The sequence below is a fragment of the Mustela lutreola genome, chromosome 3, assembly GCF_030435805.1.
Source record: "Mustela lutreola isolate mMusLut2 chromosome 3, mMusLut2.pri, whole genome shotgun sequence".
NCBI classification, from domain to species: domain Eukaryota; kingdom Metazoa; phylum Chordata; class Mammalia; order Carnivora; family Mustelidae; genus Mustela; species Mustela lutreola.
In genome coordinates, this window is record NC_081292.1 from 38659356 (window position 1) to 38678149 (window position 18794).

The 18794-nt window shown below is 38.4% G+C and overlaps 1 protein-coding gene across 2 annotated transcripts in view; it reads left to right on the forward strand.

Annotated features, from left to right (window-relative positions):
* The window catches only part of NIPAL2 (NIPA like domain containing 2), a 73105-nt gene that overhangs the window by 29223 nt on the left and 25088 nt on the right, over window positions 1–18794 (forward strand). For both annotated transcript variants that reach the window (XM_059165946.1, XM_059165947.1), the window contains exons 4-5: window positions 9464–9523; window positions 16862–16983. In XM_059165946.1, coding sequence (XP_059021929.1) covers window positions 9464–9523; window positions 16862–16983 — 182 coding nt within the window. The remainder of the gene's footprint in view (window positions 1–9463; window positions 9524–16861; window positions 16984–18794) is intronic.

Below are 18794 nucleotides of genomic sequence, written 5' to 3' on the forward strand. Positions count from 1 at the left end.
ACTCCATGGAGTACGTTGTAATTGACATATGTTCCCCCTACAATGCTACAACTAAGAGGGAATAATAATTTGGGGGTAGTCAATACCACCATACGGTTATAGTTGATTGAGCCTGGGAGCACACTGAACATGTCCACATGTTTGAAGCTTGATTGTGAGTGACAGGAAAGTGCTTTCGTGGTTCACTTTTTAGCAGTGCAATAAAGTTGCCATTATAAGTGGTCAGAAACCACAAGCCAGATATTTACATGTGAAGATCTGTTTATAGCATTATTATATAAATATGTTCTTTTCATGTCAGGGACTATTTTTTTACAAAAGGGTTTCCTTTACTACTTTGTCTTTTGCTTTCCCATTGTGTAAAAATATACCCCAGTTTCTCTTCAGATCATAGAGGTTAAACAAAAAATTGGATGACACTAAATGAAAATTGATGAAATGTTCACTGTGGGCTAGATGAGATTCCAAAAACTGGTGTCCTGTAGGTCAGATCTGAACTTTGCTGTGTTTTGTTTGGCTTAAACAGTGCTTTGAAAGACTATAAACTAATTTCCCATGTTTAAAAATTGGACCATGACACACAAAAAGTGGTTTGCCTTAAAGAATCAGACGTGGTAGTCCTGGACTTGCATTTGGCTAGGGCTGAATTACGGCTGTCACCTTTCACTGGTCTTGTATAATCTAGGTCACTGGTCCTCATAGCTACAGCAACCCACCCTCGTCACACCAGTCTACCATCCACAGCCCATCCCCCTTCATTGCCCCAACCACCACCTTCATTATTTTGCCCTCTGTAGAGGATTGCCTAATTGGACCCCTAAACATTTGAATTCATAACCCATGGACCAAAGGTTTTTTGGTTTTGTTTTTTATAACTGAATCAGATAAGAATATTATATCCATATCAGAGTTGAATAAAGTGTAATTGATCATTTTAGTTCAGGGTTAAATTTGCCTTTTGAGGAATAGTCACAATTGCATGAAAAAGAATAAAATACCTAGGAGTAAATTTAGCCAAGGAGGTAAGAGACCTGTACACTGAAAACTATAAGACACTGATGAAAGAAATGGAAGAAGAAACAAATAAATGGGAAGATAGTCTGTGCTCCAGGATTGGAAGAATTCATATTGTTAAAATGTCCATACCCAAAGCAATCTACAGGTTCAATGCAATCCCTATTAAAATTCCAGTGGCATTTTTCACAGAGCTAGAAAAGACAATTCGAAAATTGTTGGAACCACAAGACTCCAAATAGCCAAAGCATCTTAAGAAAGAACAAAGCGGGAGGCATCATGCTCCCTGGTTTCAAACCACATTACAAAGCTATAGTAATCAAAACTGTATGGTATGTCATAAAAACAGACCCAGATCAACGGGTCAAAAGAGAGAGCCCAGAAATATACCCAGGAATTTATGTTTAATTAATTTACTACAAGGAACCAAGAATATATATTGGAGAAAGGCCACTCTCATCAACAAATGGTATTGGGAAAACTGCACAGGCACATGCAGAAGAATGAAACTGGTCCACTATTTTACACAAAAATTAACTCAAAATGGATTAAAGACTTGAATCTAAGACCTGAAACTACAAAACTCCTAGAAGAAAATGTAGACAGTAAGCCCCTTGACACTGGGCTTGGCATGTTTTTTTTTTTTTTTTTTTTTTATTCGACACCAAAAGCAAAGGCAACAAAAGCAAAAATGAACAGGTGGGACTATGTCAAACTAAAAAGCTTCTGCACAGCAAAGGAAACTATCAACAAAATGAAGATGCGAGCTACTCAAAGGGAGAAAATACTTGCCCACTATATATCTAATGAGGCATTAGCTTCCAAAATACATAAAGAAGTCACATAACTCAATAGCGAAAATAACAAATGACCCAATTTTAAAATGGGCACAGGCTCTGAATAGACTCTTTTCAAAGAAAACATGCAGATTCCCAATGAGCATGTAAAAAGATGCTGAACATCATTAATCAGTAGGGGATGGCAAATCAAAACCACAGTGCACTATCACCTGACCTGTTAGAATGGCTGTCATCAAAAGATAAGAAGTAACAAGTGTTGGTAGGGATGTGGGGAAGAAAAGAACTCTTGTGCAGTATTGGTGATAAGGTAAATTGGTGTAGTCACTTTGGAAAACAATATGGAGATTCCTCAAAACTTAAAAATAGAATTACCATATTATCCAGCAATTCTGCTTCTGGATATTTATCTAAAGAAACAAAAACAGTGACTTTAAAAGATAAATGCATCCCCATGTTCATTGCAGGATTATTTCCAATAAGTAAGATACAGAAATAATCTGGGTATCTATCAGTGGGTTAATAAAGAAAAATAAGGTATTAATACACAATGGAATATTATTCAACCATGAAAAAGAATGAAATCTTATCATTTGTGACAACATGGATGGACCTTGAGGGCATTCTGCTAAGTGAAATAAGTCAAAGAAAGACTAATACCATATGATCTCACTTCTATGTGAAATCTAAAAAAAAAAACAAAAACAAAAAACAAAAAACCAAGCTTATAGATGCAGAGAACAGACTGGTGGTTGCCAGGGGCAGGGAAGGGGGGATAGGTGAAATGGGTGAAGGAAGTCAAAAGGTACAAAGTTCCGGTTATAAAATAAATAAGTCATGGAATGTAACATACACACCATGGCAACTACAGCTAATAAAACTGCATTGCATATTTGAAAGTTGTTAAGAGTAAATTTTAAAAGTTCTCATTATAAGAAAAAAATATTCTGTAATTATATTTGGTGACTGTTGTTAACTGGACTTAGTGTGGTGATCATTTTGCAATCTGTCAAATAGCGACAGAAGTAATGCAATCCCAATCAAAATACCAGCATTTTTCATAGACCTAGAATGAACTATCCCAACATTTGTATGGAGCCACAAAAGAACCTAAATAACAAAGCAGTCTTGAGAGAAAGACAAAGCTGGAGGGATCACAGTCCCAAATCTCAAGGTATACTCAAAGCTGTAGTCACCAAAACAATATGGCACTGGCACAAAAAAGGACACATCAATCAATGGGATAGAACAGAGTCCAGAAATAAACCTATGCTTATTTGGTCAGTCTATGAAAAGGAGGCAAGAATATACAGTCTTTTCAATAAATGGCGCTCACAAAACTGAACAGCTGCATGTAAGAGAAAGAAATTGGACCCCTTTCCGACACCACACACAAAAATAAACTCAAAATGGATTAAAGACCCTAAGTGTGAAACCTGAAACCATAAAAATCCTACCAGAAAACATAGGCAGTAATTTCTCTAACATCAGCTGTAGAAAAATTTTTCTAGTTATGTCTTCTAAAGCAAGAGGAACAAAAGCAAAAATAAACTGTTGGGACTACATAAAAAACCAAGCTTTTGCCCAGTGAAAGAAACCATCAACAAAACAAGAAGGAAACCTACCGAATGGGAGAAGATACTTGCAAATGATATATCCAATAAGGGGTTAATATCCAAAATGTATAAAGAACTCAACACCAAAACCCACAACAATCCAATTAAAAAATAGGCAGAGGACCTGAATAGACATTTTTCCAAAGAAGACATACAGATGGCCAACAGACATGAAAAGATGCTCAATATTTTTAGGGATACTTAAGGGAATCCCCACAAGTGGAATCTAAAAAAACAAAATGCATAAACAAAGAACAAGCAGAATCAGGCCTATACATAGGGAGAACAAACTGGTGGTTCTGAGGGGAGGGAGTGGGGGTTGGGCAAAATGGGTGAAAAAGAGTGGGAGAAGCGGGCTTCCAGTTATGAAATGAGTAAGACATGACAGTAAAAGGCACAACATAAGGAATATAGTGTTTATTGTAATAATGAAGTAAAAGGATAGATGGTAGCTACACTTGGGGTGAACATAGCATAATGTATAAACCTGTCAAATCCCTGAGTTGGACACCTAAACTAATGTAAGATTGTGTGTCAGCTATACTCAAAAAATTAAATTTTAAAAGAGTACACTAACCTTGATGAGCTCTGAGAAATGCACAGAATTGCTGAATCATTACATTGTATCCCTGAAACTAATATAACACTGTATGTAGTTATACTTCAATAAAAAATAAAAACAAAAACAAAAACAAAAATCCATGGGTGCCTGGGTGGTTCAATCAGTTAAACTTCTGCCTTCCACTCAGGTCATGATCCCTGGGTCCTGTGTTCGAGCCCCGCTTTGGGCTCCCTGAGCAGCAGAGCATCTGCTTCTCCATCTCCCCCTCCCCCACTCGTGTGTGCATACTCCCCCCCCCAAATAAATATATAAAATTTAGAAAAAGAGGGGAAACCCCAAATACAAATATCAAATCATTATATTGTAATGTCTGTCAATTATAAAGTATTTTAAAAGATTTTAAAAATTAAGTTGTCATAAAGGGTAAAAAATGAGAAGTAGTAAATGTGAACAAAATATTTTTAAGTGCCATAGTATGACACATTAAATAGTAATCAAACTCTTCTGTACTGTTAAACCTTTAGCAAAAAGAGAGTTAAGGGGTGCCAGGCTGGTGCAGTGGGTTAAGCCTCTGCCTTCAGCTCAGGTCATGATCTCAGGGTCCTGGGATCGAGCCCCACATTGGGCTCTCTGCTTGGCAGGGAGCCTGCTTCCTCCTCTCTCCCTCTCTCTCTCTGCCTGCCTATCTGCCTACTTGTGATCACTCTCTCTGTCAAATAAATAAATAAAATATTTAGAAAATAAGAGCTAAAATTACACATATAAATGTAAAAATGGAGTCCTCAGTTCTCTATTCTTCAGACACAGAGATCTAAACTCACCTGTAAAAATCTACCTATGAGTTTTATTGTTAACATATAGAAATATGATGCTTAACTTCTGATTTATTAATTCCTATAGCAGTTATTACAGAAGAAACCCAAATCAAGTTCATGTGACCTTTCTGAATTCCCATGCCCCAGATTATTTTATAGTTATCTTTTTCTTTCACTTGTGGCCTGCTATGGATCTTAGAGCGTCAACCCTTGACCATGTTAAGTGAAATAACTCTTCCATAATAACAGCCAGTCCTTGGACAAAGTCTCTGAGATGTTATAGAGGAGGCAGAGAAAAGACAAACAAACTTGGCGTTCATTTCGGGGAGCGTTATGAAGCTGAACACCAGGGCACGTGGCTACCGCTGGAACTGGCACCCTCCCCCACATCTAGACTTGGTTCAGCAGAAGCCACCAGAATCTTGCTTGGCCTTAATCTGTTTTCATCTGGTAACCTGATTCAGAATTCCCTCATGTAAGCTTCTCCGTGTCAACCTTGACTGGAAAGGACCTCCATTCTTTATATTTTTTTTTAATATTTTTTTAAAGATATTTTTTATTTATTTGAGAGAGAGAGAGGTCACAGGCAGAGAGGCAGACAGAGCGGGGGAACCAGGCTCCCCACTGAGCAGAGAGCCCGATTTGGGGCTCCATCCCAGGACCCTGGGATCATGACCTGAGCCAAAGGCAGAGGCTTTAACCCCCTGAGCCACCCAGGTGCCCCAAGGACCTCCATTCTGATTGCTGATCTGAGTGACACCTGAATGGCTAAAAATAGAATAGTTGACTGTCCTATAATTGTTGAGAGTCTTCCTGACAGTGAAGCATTAGAACTTTAAGGCCTAGTGAATACATTAATAAAATGCCTCATGGGAACACCATTTTGTACCAGAGAAAGTACTAGAAGCTTTCTTATTTTTTCCCCTTACAGAAAATATTCCTGGTGTCTTTTTTTTTCCCCACCATAAGTTCTACGTAACCACTGTTTAAATTTTGGTATATTATCTTACAAATGCTACCTCTCACTTTTTCTTTTTTAATGCATTATGTTCATTGGGGTTCAGTGTCTGGCTCTGGAGTCCCTGTGTGACACCGTGTCATGAATTCAACCCCAAGTGCCCACAGATACGCTCTTCGTAGACCTGTCTGTGAGCACTCTGTTTCGGTCTGCGTCCGTATGAGGGCCAGAACGGAAAAGGGTTCTTGAACCTCCGCCCAAATACACCCCCAGTCAAAAATCTACACAAAACCATGAGTGCTAAAGTGAATGCTCAGTAGTCACTATAGTTTAATCACACCTAGCACAAATCTGTTTAATTCACAACTGTGGTCTGTGTTAATGCTTTTTAAACTATTGGTCTTGAAATGCTCTATTTCCGAATATTAACTTTTACTATAGGAGTAAAAGCAGAGTAGTTCTTTCCTCTTCCTAGGTGTTTACTAGGCAGTAGTGGTTGTTACAGCAGCAATGAGACAGGGTTGAGCTTGACAAATCTCTGATTGCAAATATATACATGGCACATTTCAGATTATTTATTTTTTCTCATTTTAAAAATTTACTGCTCCCCTTAGAAGTCATGTTATAAGCTGTTGCTCAGATACTGTCTTTTTGCACAGCACAGCTCTCATTTTAACCATATTTTGAAAGATAAATGAATTGTGTTTCTTAACAGAATGTTCTTTTTTATCACTTCCTTCGCTAGATAAATAAAACTAAAAATCTAATTCTTTCATCTAACAATTTTGTAGAAAAGTTCACATTCTCTTAAACAAAAACAATGAGTACAGAAGTATATTAGACATAAGATCTTTCAGAGAGTAAAAGTAGCATATTTATGTTCATAAAATGCTGACAACTTTTATGGCAATTGATATCATTTCGTGCATATGGTATATTTCAAGTTTATTGTTACCAATCCTGTCCCTTGTTAGCAATGAAATTGTCCCCTACAGAGCAATTCCCCCATCCCTTCTAAAAGTGAAATTATTTACGAAACTGGTTTAGCAGCGAGAAGAGAAGAACAATGCTGTTCTCCCTTCCAGGGAGGCAATGGAGTGTAGTGTCTGTGCAAGAGCCCTGGACCAGGGTTGAGGAAATGTGAGCTTTGGTTACAGTTGTGCTATAATACAAATGTTTGTTAAATGAATGGATCAGTGAATAAACAGACCACTTCTGTGGACCTACCTCCCAAATACCATGTTTAGGACCTGGAGTACATTGTCTCTGTATCTCCCACCAGCTCTAAGTTGTCCCCATTCTGGGTAAACCATGTCTCCCTTCTCCCTGGACTCATTTGCTGTGAGGCAGTAGTCTCAAGGATTGTTGTCACGGAATACTTGTGGCATGTGTTAGTAGTGACTCTTCACCTATTTCTTATTAATCTACCTCTCTCCACTTGGACACATTCCTTATGTAATCACACAGGGAGTCAGTGATGGGATGCGAACGGGGTCTTGGTTTTGATACCTTCTCTAATTCCCTAACATATGAAACTAGTTTCCCTGAATTGTTTTGGTTCAAATATGAAATGGAAAATTTTCCGATGTTTTTACACCTGTCCCAAACTCAATTCTTAATATAATGGGCTATGTGTCTGTACGGAAAACATTGCTTTAGTGTTTGTAAGCCACACCACCCAATTAAATTCATGCTTGGCGAATGTTTTCCATGCTCTGTTTATTCTGTGTAAAACATCCATTCCGATAAATAACTCGCCCAGGAGAAGTTTGCAAGGACACAGCTCAGCTTGAATAAGAGCTAGTTGAGAAAAAGATGGAGAAAGCATGAGAGAATCCCAGCTTATCTTGAATGGGGGCTTCTGGTGTGGTTTTGTTTTAAATCAGTTGTTAGAATACCAAATATAGTGATATTCAAATTTAACTGATTTAATGAATTATTATACAGACTCATTAAAATTTCTATCTATATAGAATTTTAAGTGACATGGCACGTGTAATAATATGCTAACTAAGGAAACTGAAAAAAAATTTGCATTACAATTTTATCTCAACTAAGGTAAAATAAACACGCCAACATATTAACAGCAGTTTTCTCTAGATGATGAGTTATTTTTATGATGACTTTTCTTCTGTATATTTTTACTTTAAAAAAATCAACTTAAAAACATCGCTAACAATTTCTGTTAAAAATTTAAAATACAGGGGCGCTTGGTTGACTTCATCGGTTAAGCATCCTACTCTTGACCTTGGCTCAGGTCATGATCTCAGGTCGTGAGATAAACCCTACCTTGGGCTCCATGTTGGGTGTGGCGCCTACTTAAGATTCTCCCTCTTCTTCTCCCTCTGCCCCTCCCCCAAATTTAATTAAATTTGTTTTTAACTTAAAAATCTAAATACAAATTATGTTGTGTATTATTTTGTATTATTGCAAGTTTGGATTTTCCCAAGCCTCTACTCACAGAGGAATGGCTCCATGAGAGGAAATTCAAAGAGATTCAACATATCCTATATAACCTGATGCCATAGTAGGTCATGGCTCGCTGAAGGTTGAGGGTTCAGTAGCATCAGTCATGGGAAAGAGGATCTTATGCCATGAGGGCCAGCAAATAGCAGGGCAGAGATCCCACAAACTCTCTTCTTTGTGTGCTAGGCAGACCCAGGAGATCTTAGAAGACATATCTCAGAGTCAAGGGAACTGATGGTCTTTGAGGGGAGACAGGCAAATAAACCTTCGGTTTAATAAGAAAGCTATATTGCAGGGAGTAAGTACACAAAAGGGTGGTTTGGTCATCGGTCTAGGAGAATCCAGAGGTGATTCTTGAGTCAAGAGCTGGTCACAAGAATGGAGGCAGAGTTGCAAAGGGGAGAACACAAATCAAAGTCCTTTAGAATGAAACTAAACGGTGTTTCTGGGAATTCTGATGATTTGAGTAAGGATGGGCGTAGAATATAAAAGAGATCAAGAACAAATATGGTGAGTAAAGTGGCAGGAGACGGAGGTCTGAGCCTGAGGTGAAGCTGGCCTGAGCAGCCCAGGGACACGGGACTGAAGAAAAGGGGATGGGCTGGACGGAGGGTGAAATTCAGACCCAGCAAACCCGAGATCCTTTTGGATGTGTAGTGGGAGGGGGGGGGGTGGCAGGAGTCCTAGGAGTCTGGGGCTCCTTAGAGGTAGCATTAGAATAGGAATTATCAGAGGAGATGAAGGCAAATCATGGGTTTCAGTCTGGTGTAGATTTAAAGTTAAAACGTCCTTCCTTCCTTCCTTCCTTCCTTCCACTCTTTCGTTCCGTCTCTTCTCGCTCTTTCTGCCTTCCTCCCTGACTCTCTCCCTCTCTTCCTCCCTGACTCTCTCCCTCTCTTCCTCCCTCCCTCCCTCTCTACTTTCCTTCCTTCCTTCCTTCCTTCCTTCCTTCCATTTATTCATTTAGTTACGTAGTAAGCTTTTATTATGCCATTGCTGTCTGCAGGGCACTAGCTCAGCCAATGTCCTTGGTCCATTGTAAACCAGGCCAGTTTCTATGTATCCTCAAGCACCAGGAAGAGAAAGTTGTTCTCACAGCCACAGCTACTGGGTGCCTCTGACCAGGACATAGCTAGTCCACGTATAAGACACAAAGGGCTTAACTCCTTTCAAACAGCACCACATAATGTATGTTTTTATACTGGAAAAGCCACTAATGGCCATTTTCTTTCTAGGTAGCGCCATTATTTCTGTTATGTTTCTGAAAGAAAACTTAAGAGCTTCAGATTTACTAGGTAAGTAATTGGTTAATTCATGTAATTGTAGCGCTGCTTAATCAGGAAACAAATAATACTATCGATAAAAAAAATAGGTGCATGAAAAACTGGGGACAAATTACTGAAATGGGTAAATCGGAGATGAATGGTGTTTTCCTGGAGCTGCCTCTCCTCCTTCTCATGAAATAGTTCAGTTGTCATCATGCCCGTGGCTCATGCTATTGGCCACAGTAAATTATTATTTTACATTACTATTATTATGAATGTTATGAAATTTTCATGAGCCCAATAAAATCCAAGAAAACATCTGTGTTACCTAATAGAGGAACTCCACTTCAAATGCTGTATTTGTTTGACTGTTACATGGAAGAACTACATAAAAATGAAAACCACACAAAAATCAGATGCACCAATTAACTACCTAATTTGTATTTCGCTCTTTCCAAAAGTAACACAGAACATTCCCCCTTCAAAATTTTATTTAGAAATACAGCTACTAGTGGAAAAGAACAGCAACCTTCCTGACAGAAAGATTGTTCTTATATAGCAAAACCATCATGTGTTGGTTGTGTCTTCCTCCTCTTATTGGAAATATCCCTTGTGAGAAGAGTTCTGGAACTTCATATTTTCTTCCTTGACAAAATGCTCTCTGAATTGCTGCTGACATCCGATAACAAATATGATACTTTAGGCACTTTAAATAAAGGCAATGTCTGCTCACTTCCAAGGAGATCAGATTTTTTGTAAAATCTGAGCTTTAAATGTGACTCCAGTTTTGGTATGTTGAGAATTCGTTTTCCCTTATTGTGTTTCCCTTGAGCCCAGTGTCTTGAACGTGTTTTCACTTCTTCTTCCTCCTTGGTTTGAGATTCTGCTAGTAGAGTTTTTAGTCATCATCATCAGATTTGTCATAGTTACAATGTTTTCCCAAATATAGTCATATGTGCATTGTATCTTTTCACATATATTATTGTTCTGTACTCTTTTTTAAATATATCACGGCTTATGGAATCATTTGGGGAAGAGGCATAAAATCAGAAAGGAGAATGAGCATTTGTCTGAGTTTTACGAATTAAAAAAATTAGGTCCTGAATCACTTTTCTCATTTATCAAATGTCTCCAGGAAACTAAATCATTTTATCTAACATATGTCATCTTTTGTAGTTAATGGTTGCTTGAGTTTAAATGAAGCTGAGGCATTTAATGAGGTAGTACAGGTGGATATGTAGGCAGACTTGCTAATTATTGTGAACACTGGTGATAAAAAGATGATGGCAATGGCATCTCTGCCCTCAAATAATACAGTCAATGATACAATGTATAGAGTAGTAAGTTTTTTAAAAGCAGAAATTAATATGTGTCTTAATGCCTTGAAGATTTAGTTTAGAAGAGGGTTTCTCAACCTCAGCACTGCTGCCATTTTAGGCTGGAGAATTCTTCACTGAGGGGGGTTGGCCTGTGCATTTCAGGGTGTTCAGCGGGATCCCTCCTCGCCTTTACCCATCAGATGCCAGTAGCACCGTCTGCCCTCATACAGCAACCAAAAATGACATCGACATCACATGTTGCCAAATGTCCCCTGGGGGATGGAATCAGCCCCAGTTGAGAACCGCTAGCTTAAAATAAATAGAGGTTACTCTAGCTGAGAAACTCAGAGAGAACGTTTTAGAGCGGGAACATTTCAGTCAGTTCTGCTGGCTGGATAGGGCAGGCATGGGCCATTCCTAAGCATTTGGAGGGTGATGTACAAAGGAACTAACATGAGAAATATTAACAAAGGTATAAAAAGGCAGGGTAAGTTTCTACTTAATTCTGCACTCTAACTGCTGCCAATCAGCTTAGGGAAAAAAAATCAAGTCACAACTATGGAAAAGGAAGAAATAAAAATATCAATGTGTGCAGATGATTTGCTTATGTACTTGGAAATCCCAAGACCAACAAAACATTACTAAAACTAGCTCAACATCAAAGGGTATAAATTAAACTCACTTTCATAGGCTCAAATCTGGATTCGACTTTTTCTGTCAACTATGTGGCCACGTAATACTATGTAACTTCCCTGGGCCTCAGTTTGTTGACAAATACAGAAGACTGTTCAAAGGATCAAATTGGATAATTTGTATAAGCACATAAAGTCTTGTTACTATAATTGTCGTCATTTCTGCAATCAACTTCATTCCTGAGAGGTAATACTAAAAATGTAATATTGGCAATAAGAAACACACACACACATATACACACATACCAAAAGACAACGATAATATAAAGAATTAAGCCTCTGTTAACTCTTTGATTCTTCGCTAATTTCTCCTATTTTAAGAAGAGTTAACATTTACTGAATAGTTCCTCTTCCCAGGTGCTATTAGTGTTTTATATGAACTATCTCATTTAAATGTAGGAGCAACCTATCTACAGAGCTGATACTTAGAGAGGTTAACTAACTTGCCCAAGGTCCTGTAACCAGTGAGTGGTAGACCAGTATTCTAATAGTGGCAGTCTGATACAACCACAACATGATGGGTAAGGGTGAGTCTCTAGTGACAGCTGTGTGACCTTTTGAAGTTACTTCATCTCCTCTTTCTCCTCACCTTTAAAATGAAGATGATATTACCTACTCTGTAGGATTAAATGAGTTCACAGAAGCAGAACTCTTAGAACAGAGCCTGTCACGTAGTAAGCGTTCCGTATTATGACCGTTATCACTGCTACCTCAACCCCCCACCCCTACATGTCCTCCCGTGGTTCATAGGAGGAAACCTTGATTAGGATATCTTTGCAAACTTCAGTAATCCAACTAATATTTTTCACAATTCCTGTTGGGTATTTTTGCTTTCCTAATTTAATGCTTTTTAAGTAGGGCTGTATAACTGATGTCACATTCGTTTCATACTGAAGTTACAAGTGATCGATTCTTAACTTTAGTGGTGTAGGAAGAAGAAACAAGGGAGCCATCCATCCCTTACCCACACCTCCCACAGCAATGTCACAACATTATCGTGACCTGAAATGCAATAACCCACTTCAGACTAGGGGAAAAGGACTTCTCCCCAACCTCACTCAGTAATCTGTTAAGTCACAGGTATTTTCTTTGGGTCTGTATTGCTGTTGCCTTGAGAAAATTTTGCTCTTTCTATAAAGAGCTAAAAATTCAGGCTATTTTTTTTTCCTTCTCTACAGAGACTAAAACCAAACAGGGAAAAGAGTACTTAGTGGCTTAAAAAAAAAAGATTAACATACAAGCATGCTAAAAATTAAATTGTCAAAATGTGCAAAAGAAAATCATTTATTTTTCCCTGCTTCAAGCAAATGAAAGTTTGTTTTTCATGATGGAACAAATGAAGATTTTGGGGCCATGTGGAAACAAGCTGAACTAATTTATTGCCAAATGTTGCTCTGTGGCTATGAAGCTTTTCACCACTAGCCTCAAAAAATGACCTCACAAAAGCTATGTCTGAAAGGAATCGCCAACTATTATTAACTCAATGACAGGCTTTGGACTGTGCTCTGATTCTTAGTGGACTAATAACTTTAAATTATTTTAATGATTATTTTTCCTTTAAAAAGCTCCAGATTTCTCTCCCCTTCAATCAGCCAAAACCTATATAGTACTTTCCCCTCTCTTCTCCCTTAGTCATCAAAAGTACTAAATCCAATAGAATGTGAGATCCTAGTTGACATAAGTCCAGATAGTATCATCATTAAAAAAAAAAAAAAGTCAATTCATCAGTACTCTCCAGAGACCAGTAACTTGATTACTTCAAGTGACCTATAAATGGTTTCCCCAGATAGAATGTCAAGAGATTAATAGTGACATGAGGACCATCTCTTTCCTTCCTTCTCCCACACCAAATGGTCAGCTTGGGTAAGGGCCAGTATTGAGAATACTGATCTAGCCAAAACAAACATCATTTCTGGTTGAGAGAACAGATTGGCTCTTTTGGTTTCAGACCTGCCTCAAGCAAAAAGGTGCTTTCACGATAGCACAGGACGGGACCCATGAGCAGAAAGAGCTGCCAATTTTCAATTAAATTTTAAGCGTAACTGAGATAGTTTTGGACTCCTAGTGGTCAGTATCCTGAGGTAGCTCTGTGTCAGGGCCCTCTGTCACATCAGACCTCCAGGTGAACCTTCAAATCCAGTCAGCTCTTCTTGTCCAACCAAATTCCTGGAATCTAGCAGGTGTGGCAATTAATTTGTACCTGGAGAGGAAGAGACTAAGTCACAGAGAGATAAATAACATGCCTAAGCCTTTGCAGCCGGCAAGCAGCAGTGAAATTTGAATTCTGTGGGGGCAGTTTCAGCGTGGTTTAGACTTTCATGATCTAAGTTTTGACCTGGAATTTAATCATTTATGTGGGCAAAGAGCAGACCAAGTGCAGCTTCCCCTCCTTGAGTATGTTAGTGTTTCTAGATGACTCTCTTGGGCAAACGGACCAGTAGAAGGTAAACTAGCAAGTTTTCTAATGTAGAGACCTGTGTCTTTCCAAAGAAAGAATATTTGTGGCTTTACTGAGATAAAAATATTAGGAAAAGACATCTCATACCACTTTTAGAAAAATATGGGGTATAAATGCATTTTAAGGAAATTTATATAAGGAGCTGCTAATGAGTGTCTTCAACACTTTTAAACACTCAGGAAACCTGGGCACGTGATCCATAAAGGAGACTGTGAGTCACACAGACAAATACAAACGACACCCCGTAAACAAACATGTAACAGCCGTTCTCTGGAACTACCTCTGTAATTGTCAGAGGAAGCTGAAATTAAAGTTATTAAGAAGAAACAATGGGTGACCTATTGATCTGCCCTAGACTCATTAAGTAGACCCACAGTGAAATGGGGCTCCGATGATATAAGGCACGTGCAGAAGGACTTTAAAAGTATAATGGCAAAATCGTGAGTCATTTTATTTGTTTTCAAGGAGTTTTGAAACCCACTGAAGATCTATATTGGTAGAAATGGGCAGAGTATGCAAATGTGGAAGCAGATGGGAAACAGGGACCCCCTGTAGGAAAGTTAAGTTAAATAACACTCCCTCCAGAGAATGGGACATCATGCTGATTTAAAAGGAATGAGGCTGCCCTAGATACACTGATGTGAAATGTTCTCCAGGATGTTCTGCTACATAGAACAAAAGCAAGGTACAGAAGAGGGTATGTAATATGCTGCCATTTGTGTAGGAAACTCAAATGCGTGCTCTCTCTCACACACCAGCATAAAACACCTCTGAAAAGGGAAATCAAAGAATTGGTGGCAGTATTAATTTCCAGGAGGGGAACTAGTGGGCCATGAGGATGTATGAGAGATTTACCTTTTTACTTACAACCCTTGTGTGTCTTTTGAATTTTTTACCATATGCTCATGTTACCCAATCAAAACTCAATTTTAAAATAAAGAAATGTAAGGACACTAGATACAGTTAGTGGAGATTTTTTTTTAAAAATCACTGGCAGAGGAACTCAATAAAAATAAGAAATTTGGATTTCACAAAAGTAAGCTTGGAAGTCTCCAAGATTTTTAAGTTGTATTCAATCCATTTATTCTACATCACCATACCAAGTTTAGAAATCTGTTTTTTTGTTTTTTTTTTTTAGAATCCCATCCTCCTAGCAACCCTATATTGAACAATTATAAGATCTTTTTTCTTCTCCAAAGAAGAGGTGGGGCTGACCAGTAGTTTTGCCCAAGTTATTGGGTACCTGTAAAATTTATTCTTTTCCTTTTATTGCAATGCTTAATAATATATGTTGGGTTTTTTCATTTTTAAAATTCTCGGTAGAAGTAGTTTTTAAAATTTATGTATATGAAGGAATATGCCAGACAAACGTGAAGATGTGTGAGCTGTTCATTTATGTATTCAGGGGGAAATGTATTCAGGGGGGAAATGTATTCGGGGGGGAGAATAACAATGCTGAAAAAATAACAAAATAGTATTGAAGCGAAAAAAAAAATTTTGTGTATAATTTCTGCCTTCACAAAGTATTACAAAGTAAGCTCTTACATTAGAGGAAGGTTATTTTATAGTTTCTACAATACCTTGAAAGCTATCATCTAGCTTTTGTGAAGAGCCAAATGCTGTTTGTTCTCAGAAATAAGAGTTCAAAACCTTAAATCATTGGTTAAGAGGAGTAGGAAGTTGGTGTCTTCCAGTTGTGAGATTTTATAGATAAACCAGATTGCTTCAGGTTGGAGTCAATGCTGGTTGTAAATTACACACACAGCAATGCTGACCTTAGTGATGAAACCAGTTGAATTAGGTTTTCAAGGGTGCTGTCTGAAAAATCCTACTTACCTCAGTTTTTCCTCTGCCGATTATTAGTAAATAAGCAGTTTTCAGTGTTATTTGGAATGTCAAGGCCCCCCTTTACTCCTCTTTACGTGACCTCTCTTCCCACACAGATTCCTTTCCATTATTTTAAGTACTGTGAAAAGGATGACAGTAACACATTCTTTACATAGGTTTATAATGTGGATATTTTACTAAGTTACCCCTAGAATTCTAGATTCTAAATGGAATGAAATAAATCTTTTAGCAAAGCCAACACTCACCTTTATTATTTCTGCTAAAAGGACTTCAAAACATGGCAGTGATGAATGAAAGTGATCTTTTACCAGTTTCAAAGCGTAAAATTGTGTGTGTGTGTGTGTGTGTGTGTGTGTGTGTGTGTGTAAAGGCTTCAAAGATGAGGAAGTACAGAGTAGATCATCAGGTCATCCGGTGGTGGACTTCCCTACTCTCTGGGCTCTGATGGATCTAGATCTATCATGCACTTACTGGTCCACATAGAAACAAACAACCAGCTTGCATATGTTTTCATGTGTCCAAATACACGTGTTCTGATCTTTCCCACCTTTGGGGAAAGGTTTTCTGAAGAGGCTAGGATTCATCTGGAACAACAAAGAAAAATCAGAAGTTATGACCCACCCCATCCTTTCCCTGGCCCTTATCCTCCTTTTAAAGACAATGTTATCAAGTGAATGCACAATGCTATCTAGGGATGGCTTGATGAATTATTTTATTTTATTATTTTTTAAGATTTTATTTATCTATTTGATAGAGAGAGCAAGACACAGTGAGAGAGGGAACACAAACAGAGGGAGGGGAGAAGCAGACTTCCTGCCAAGCAGGGAGCCAGATGTGGGGATCCAACCCAGGACCCTGGGTTCATGACCTCAGCTGAAGGCAGACACTTAACAACTGAGCCACCAAGGTGCCCCTGATGCATTGTATTTTAATAAGGAGGGACTATAGGCAGTTTTATAAGTAATTCTCCATCTGCAGGTAATGTTTGCATTGATGAAAAGGCTCAAATATCCCTTTTCAACTTGGTTTGTCTTTTCAATTTTATTTAAAGGTATGACATTGGCATTTGCGGGAACATATTTATTGGTGAACTTTGCTCCAGATAGAAATCAGTCTATCTCTGCAAGAACAGTCCAGTATTACTTTGTTGGCTGGCAGTTCCTGATCTATGTGGTAAGAATCTTAAACATTTTACTATCCCAGAAGTTATATTATCTAGGCCACTGGTAATGCAGACGTTAGCAAATGAATCAAGTCTTGTCTTCTCAGCATTAATAATCTCATTAAATTGTAAATATATTTGACCAAGACCAAAGTATTTGAAATACTAAATCAACAATAGAACACCCCCAGTTTCCTGAGTATCCTATTCCTGGGGGTGACTTGTCACTGAAACAATTTCCACAATATTTAATCCAGCAAATTCCAGAGCAGCATGTTTTAGGACAACTCAGAGTAAAAAACAAACCCAAAAAACTTTCTTCCTAGGTCAAAGGGAAATGCCTGAACACACATTTAACCTCACTGGCTTTTATTCGAGATAGAGATTTTCTTCCAAAAAAGTATTCATTGAGACCAATGCAACAGGTTGTCTGGGGAGAAGTAGACAGCAGTAGGATAATACTGGGAGATGTGTAAAAGAAAGAATGGAATGAGCTCATGTAGAAATTTGAAGGCACTAATTGGGGTATTTTATTTGACTCAGTGATTGTATTCAGTGGGTATAGTGAGAATGTGCTGGAGGTAGTTGGTTTAGGGTGAAGAATCAGTATGTTCCAGGAAGGGCAGGTGGTGAGAAGAAAACTGGGGTAGACAACCTGACCATCTAACCAAGAACCATATTAGTAAAATAACTGTGAATTCAACAAAAAGAATCAAAGCACAGAGAATCACACATCTTTAAGATTAGAAGAGACTTCAAAAAGCTATCTGTCTAGTCCTCTGCCACTATAACAGGAAACTCATATGATCCTACTTCATACACCTATTGTTCTAGATGTGACATTGGGATTTGTAGGGACATGTATTTTTGGTGAAGTTCACTCTAACTGTAACCCAGAATACTACAGTGGAGACTATGTAGTACTACATTATTATCTGACAGTCTTTAGTCTGTGTGACAGGAATTCTATGTATCTTGCCATCTCTGATATAGAATTCTGACCACTGGAACACAAATCCTTACAGGTATTTTCTCTTTCTAGCCTCCCACTATGCTCCTTTCTTATTCAACAAAGATACTTAGGTTTCTCTGCTTTAAAAAAAAAAAAACATTTAAAAATCCTCATCTTTACACACTCTGTCATAAACTGTCCTGTTTCCCCTCATTCCACTCTCCCCTCTACTTTCCCAGCTCCTAGTCACTCTTTACTCATTTTAATCTGGTAGATTACCCCCCGCACCCACAAATTGCCAAGTGGAATTGCTTTTTTGGTACTGCTTCTTCTTGAACCTTGTGCAACATTTACTCATGACCCAACATCTCCTTGAGGCCCTCTCTTTCCTAGCTTTCTGTTTGTTTTCCCTATTTCTCCTCTTCCTCTCTAACCATCCATCCCATACTCTGGGTGGGCACCTCCTTCTCTTGTGCCAGTCACTCTTAATCTATTCATGCTACATACTCTTCCAGGGTTTGCTTGGGCGATCCCATTGTCAACCCCATAATCCTATAGGAGGACCTCTAAATCCAGACCTACACCTCTTTCCCAGTCCTCCTCTGAGTTGCAGATCTATGTTCTCATCTGTCCACTTATGACTCATCTTGCCTGGATGTCTCATAGGTTCCTCAAATGTATCATCTCAAAAATTGAACTCAATGTCTTCTCCCCTGGGCTCTCTTCTTTTTTGTACTAGAAGACTTCCCTTCCTCCTGCTCTCTATCAACCTTTAGGATTAGACTTTCCAGCTCAGATTAGCCTTCCCTGGGCCTATCACACTTTGTGCCTCCCCTCTGCCCCATTGTAATCCTCCTGCTTATCCACAAG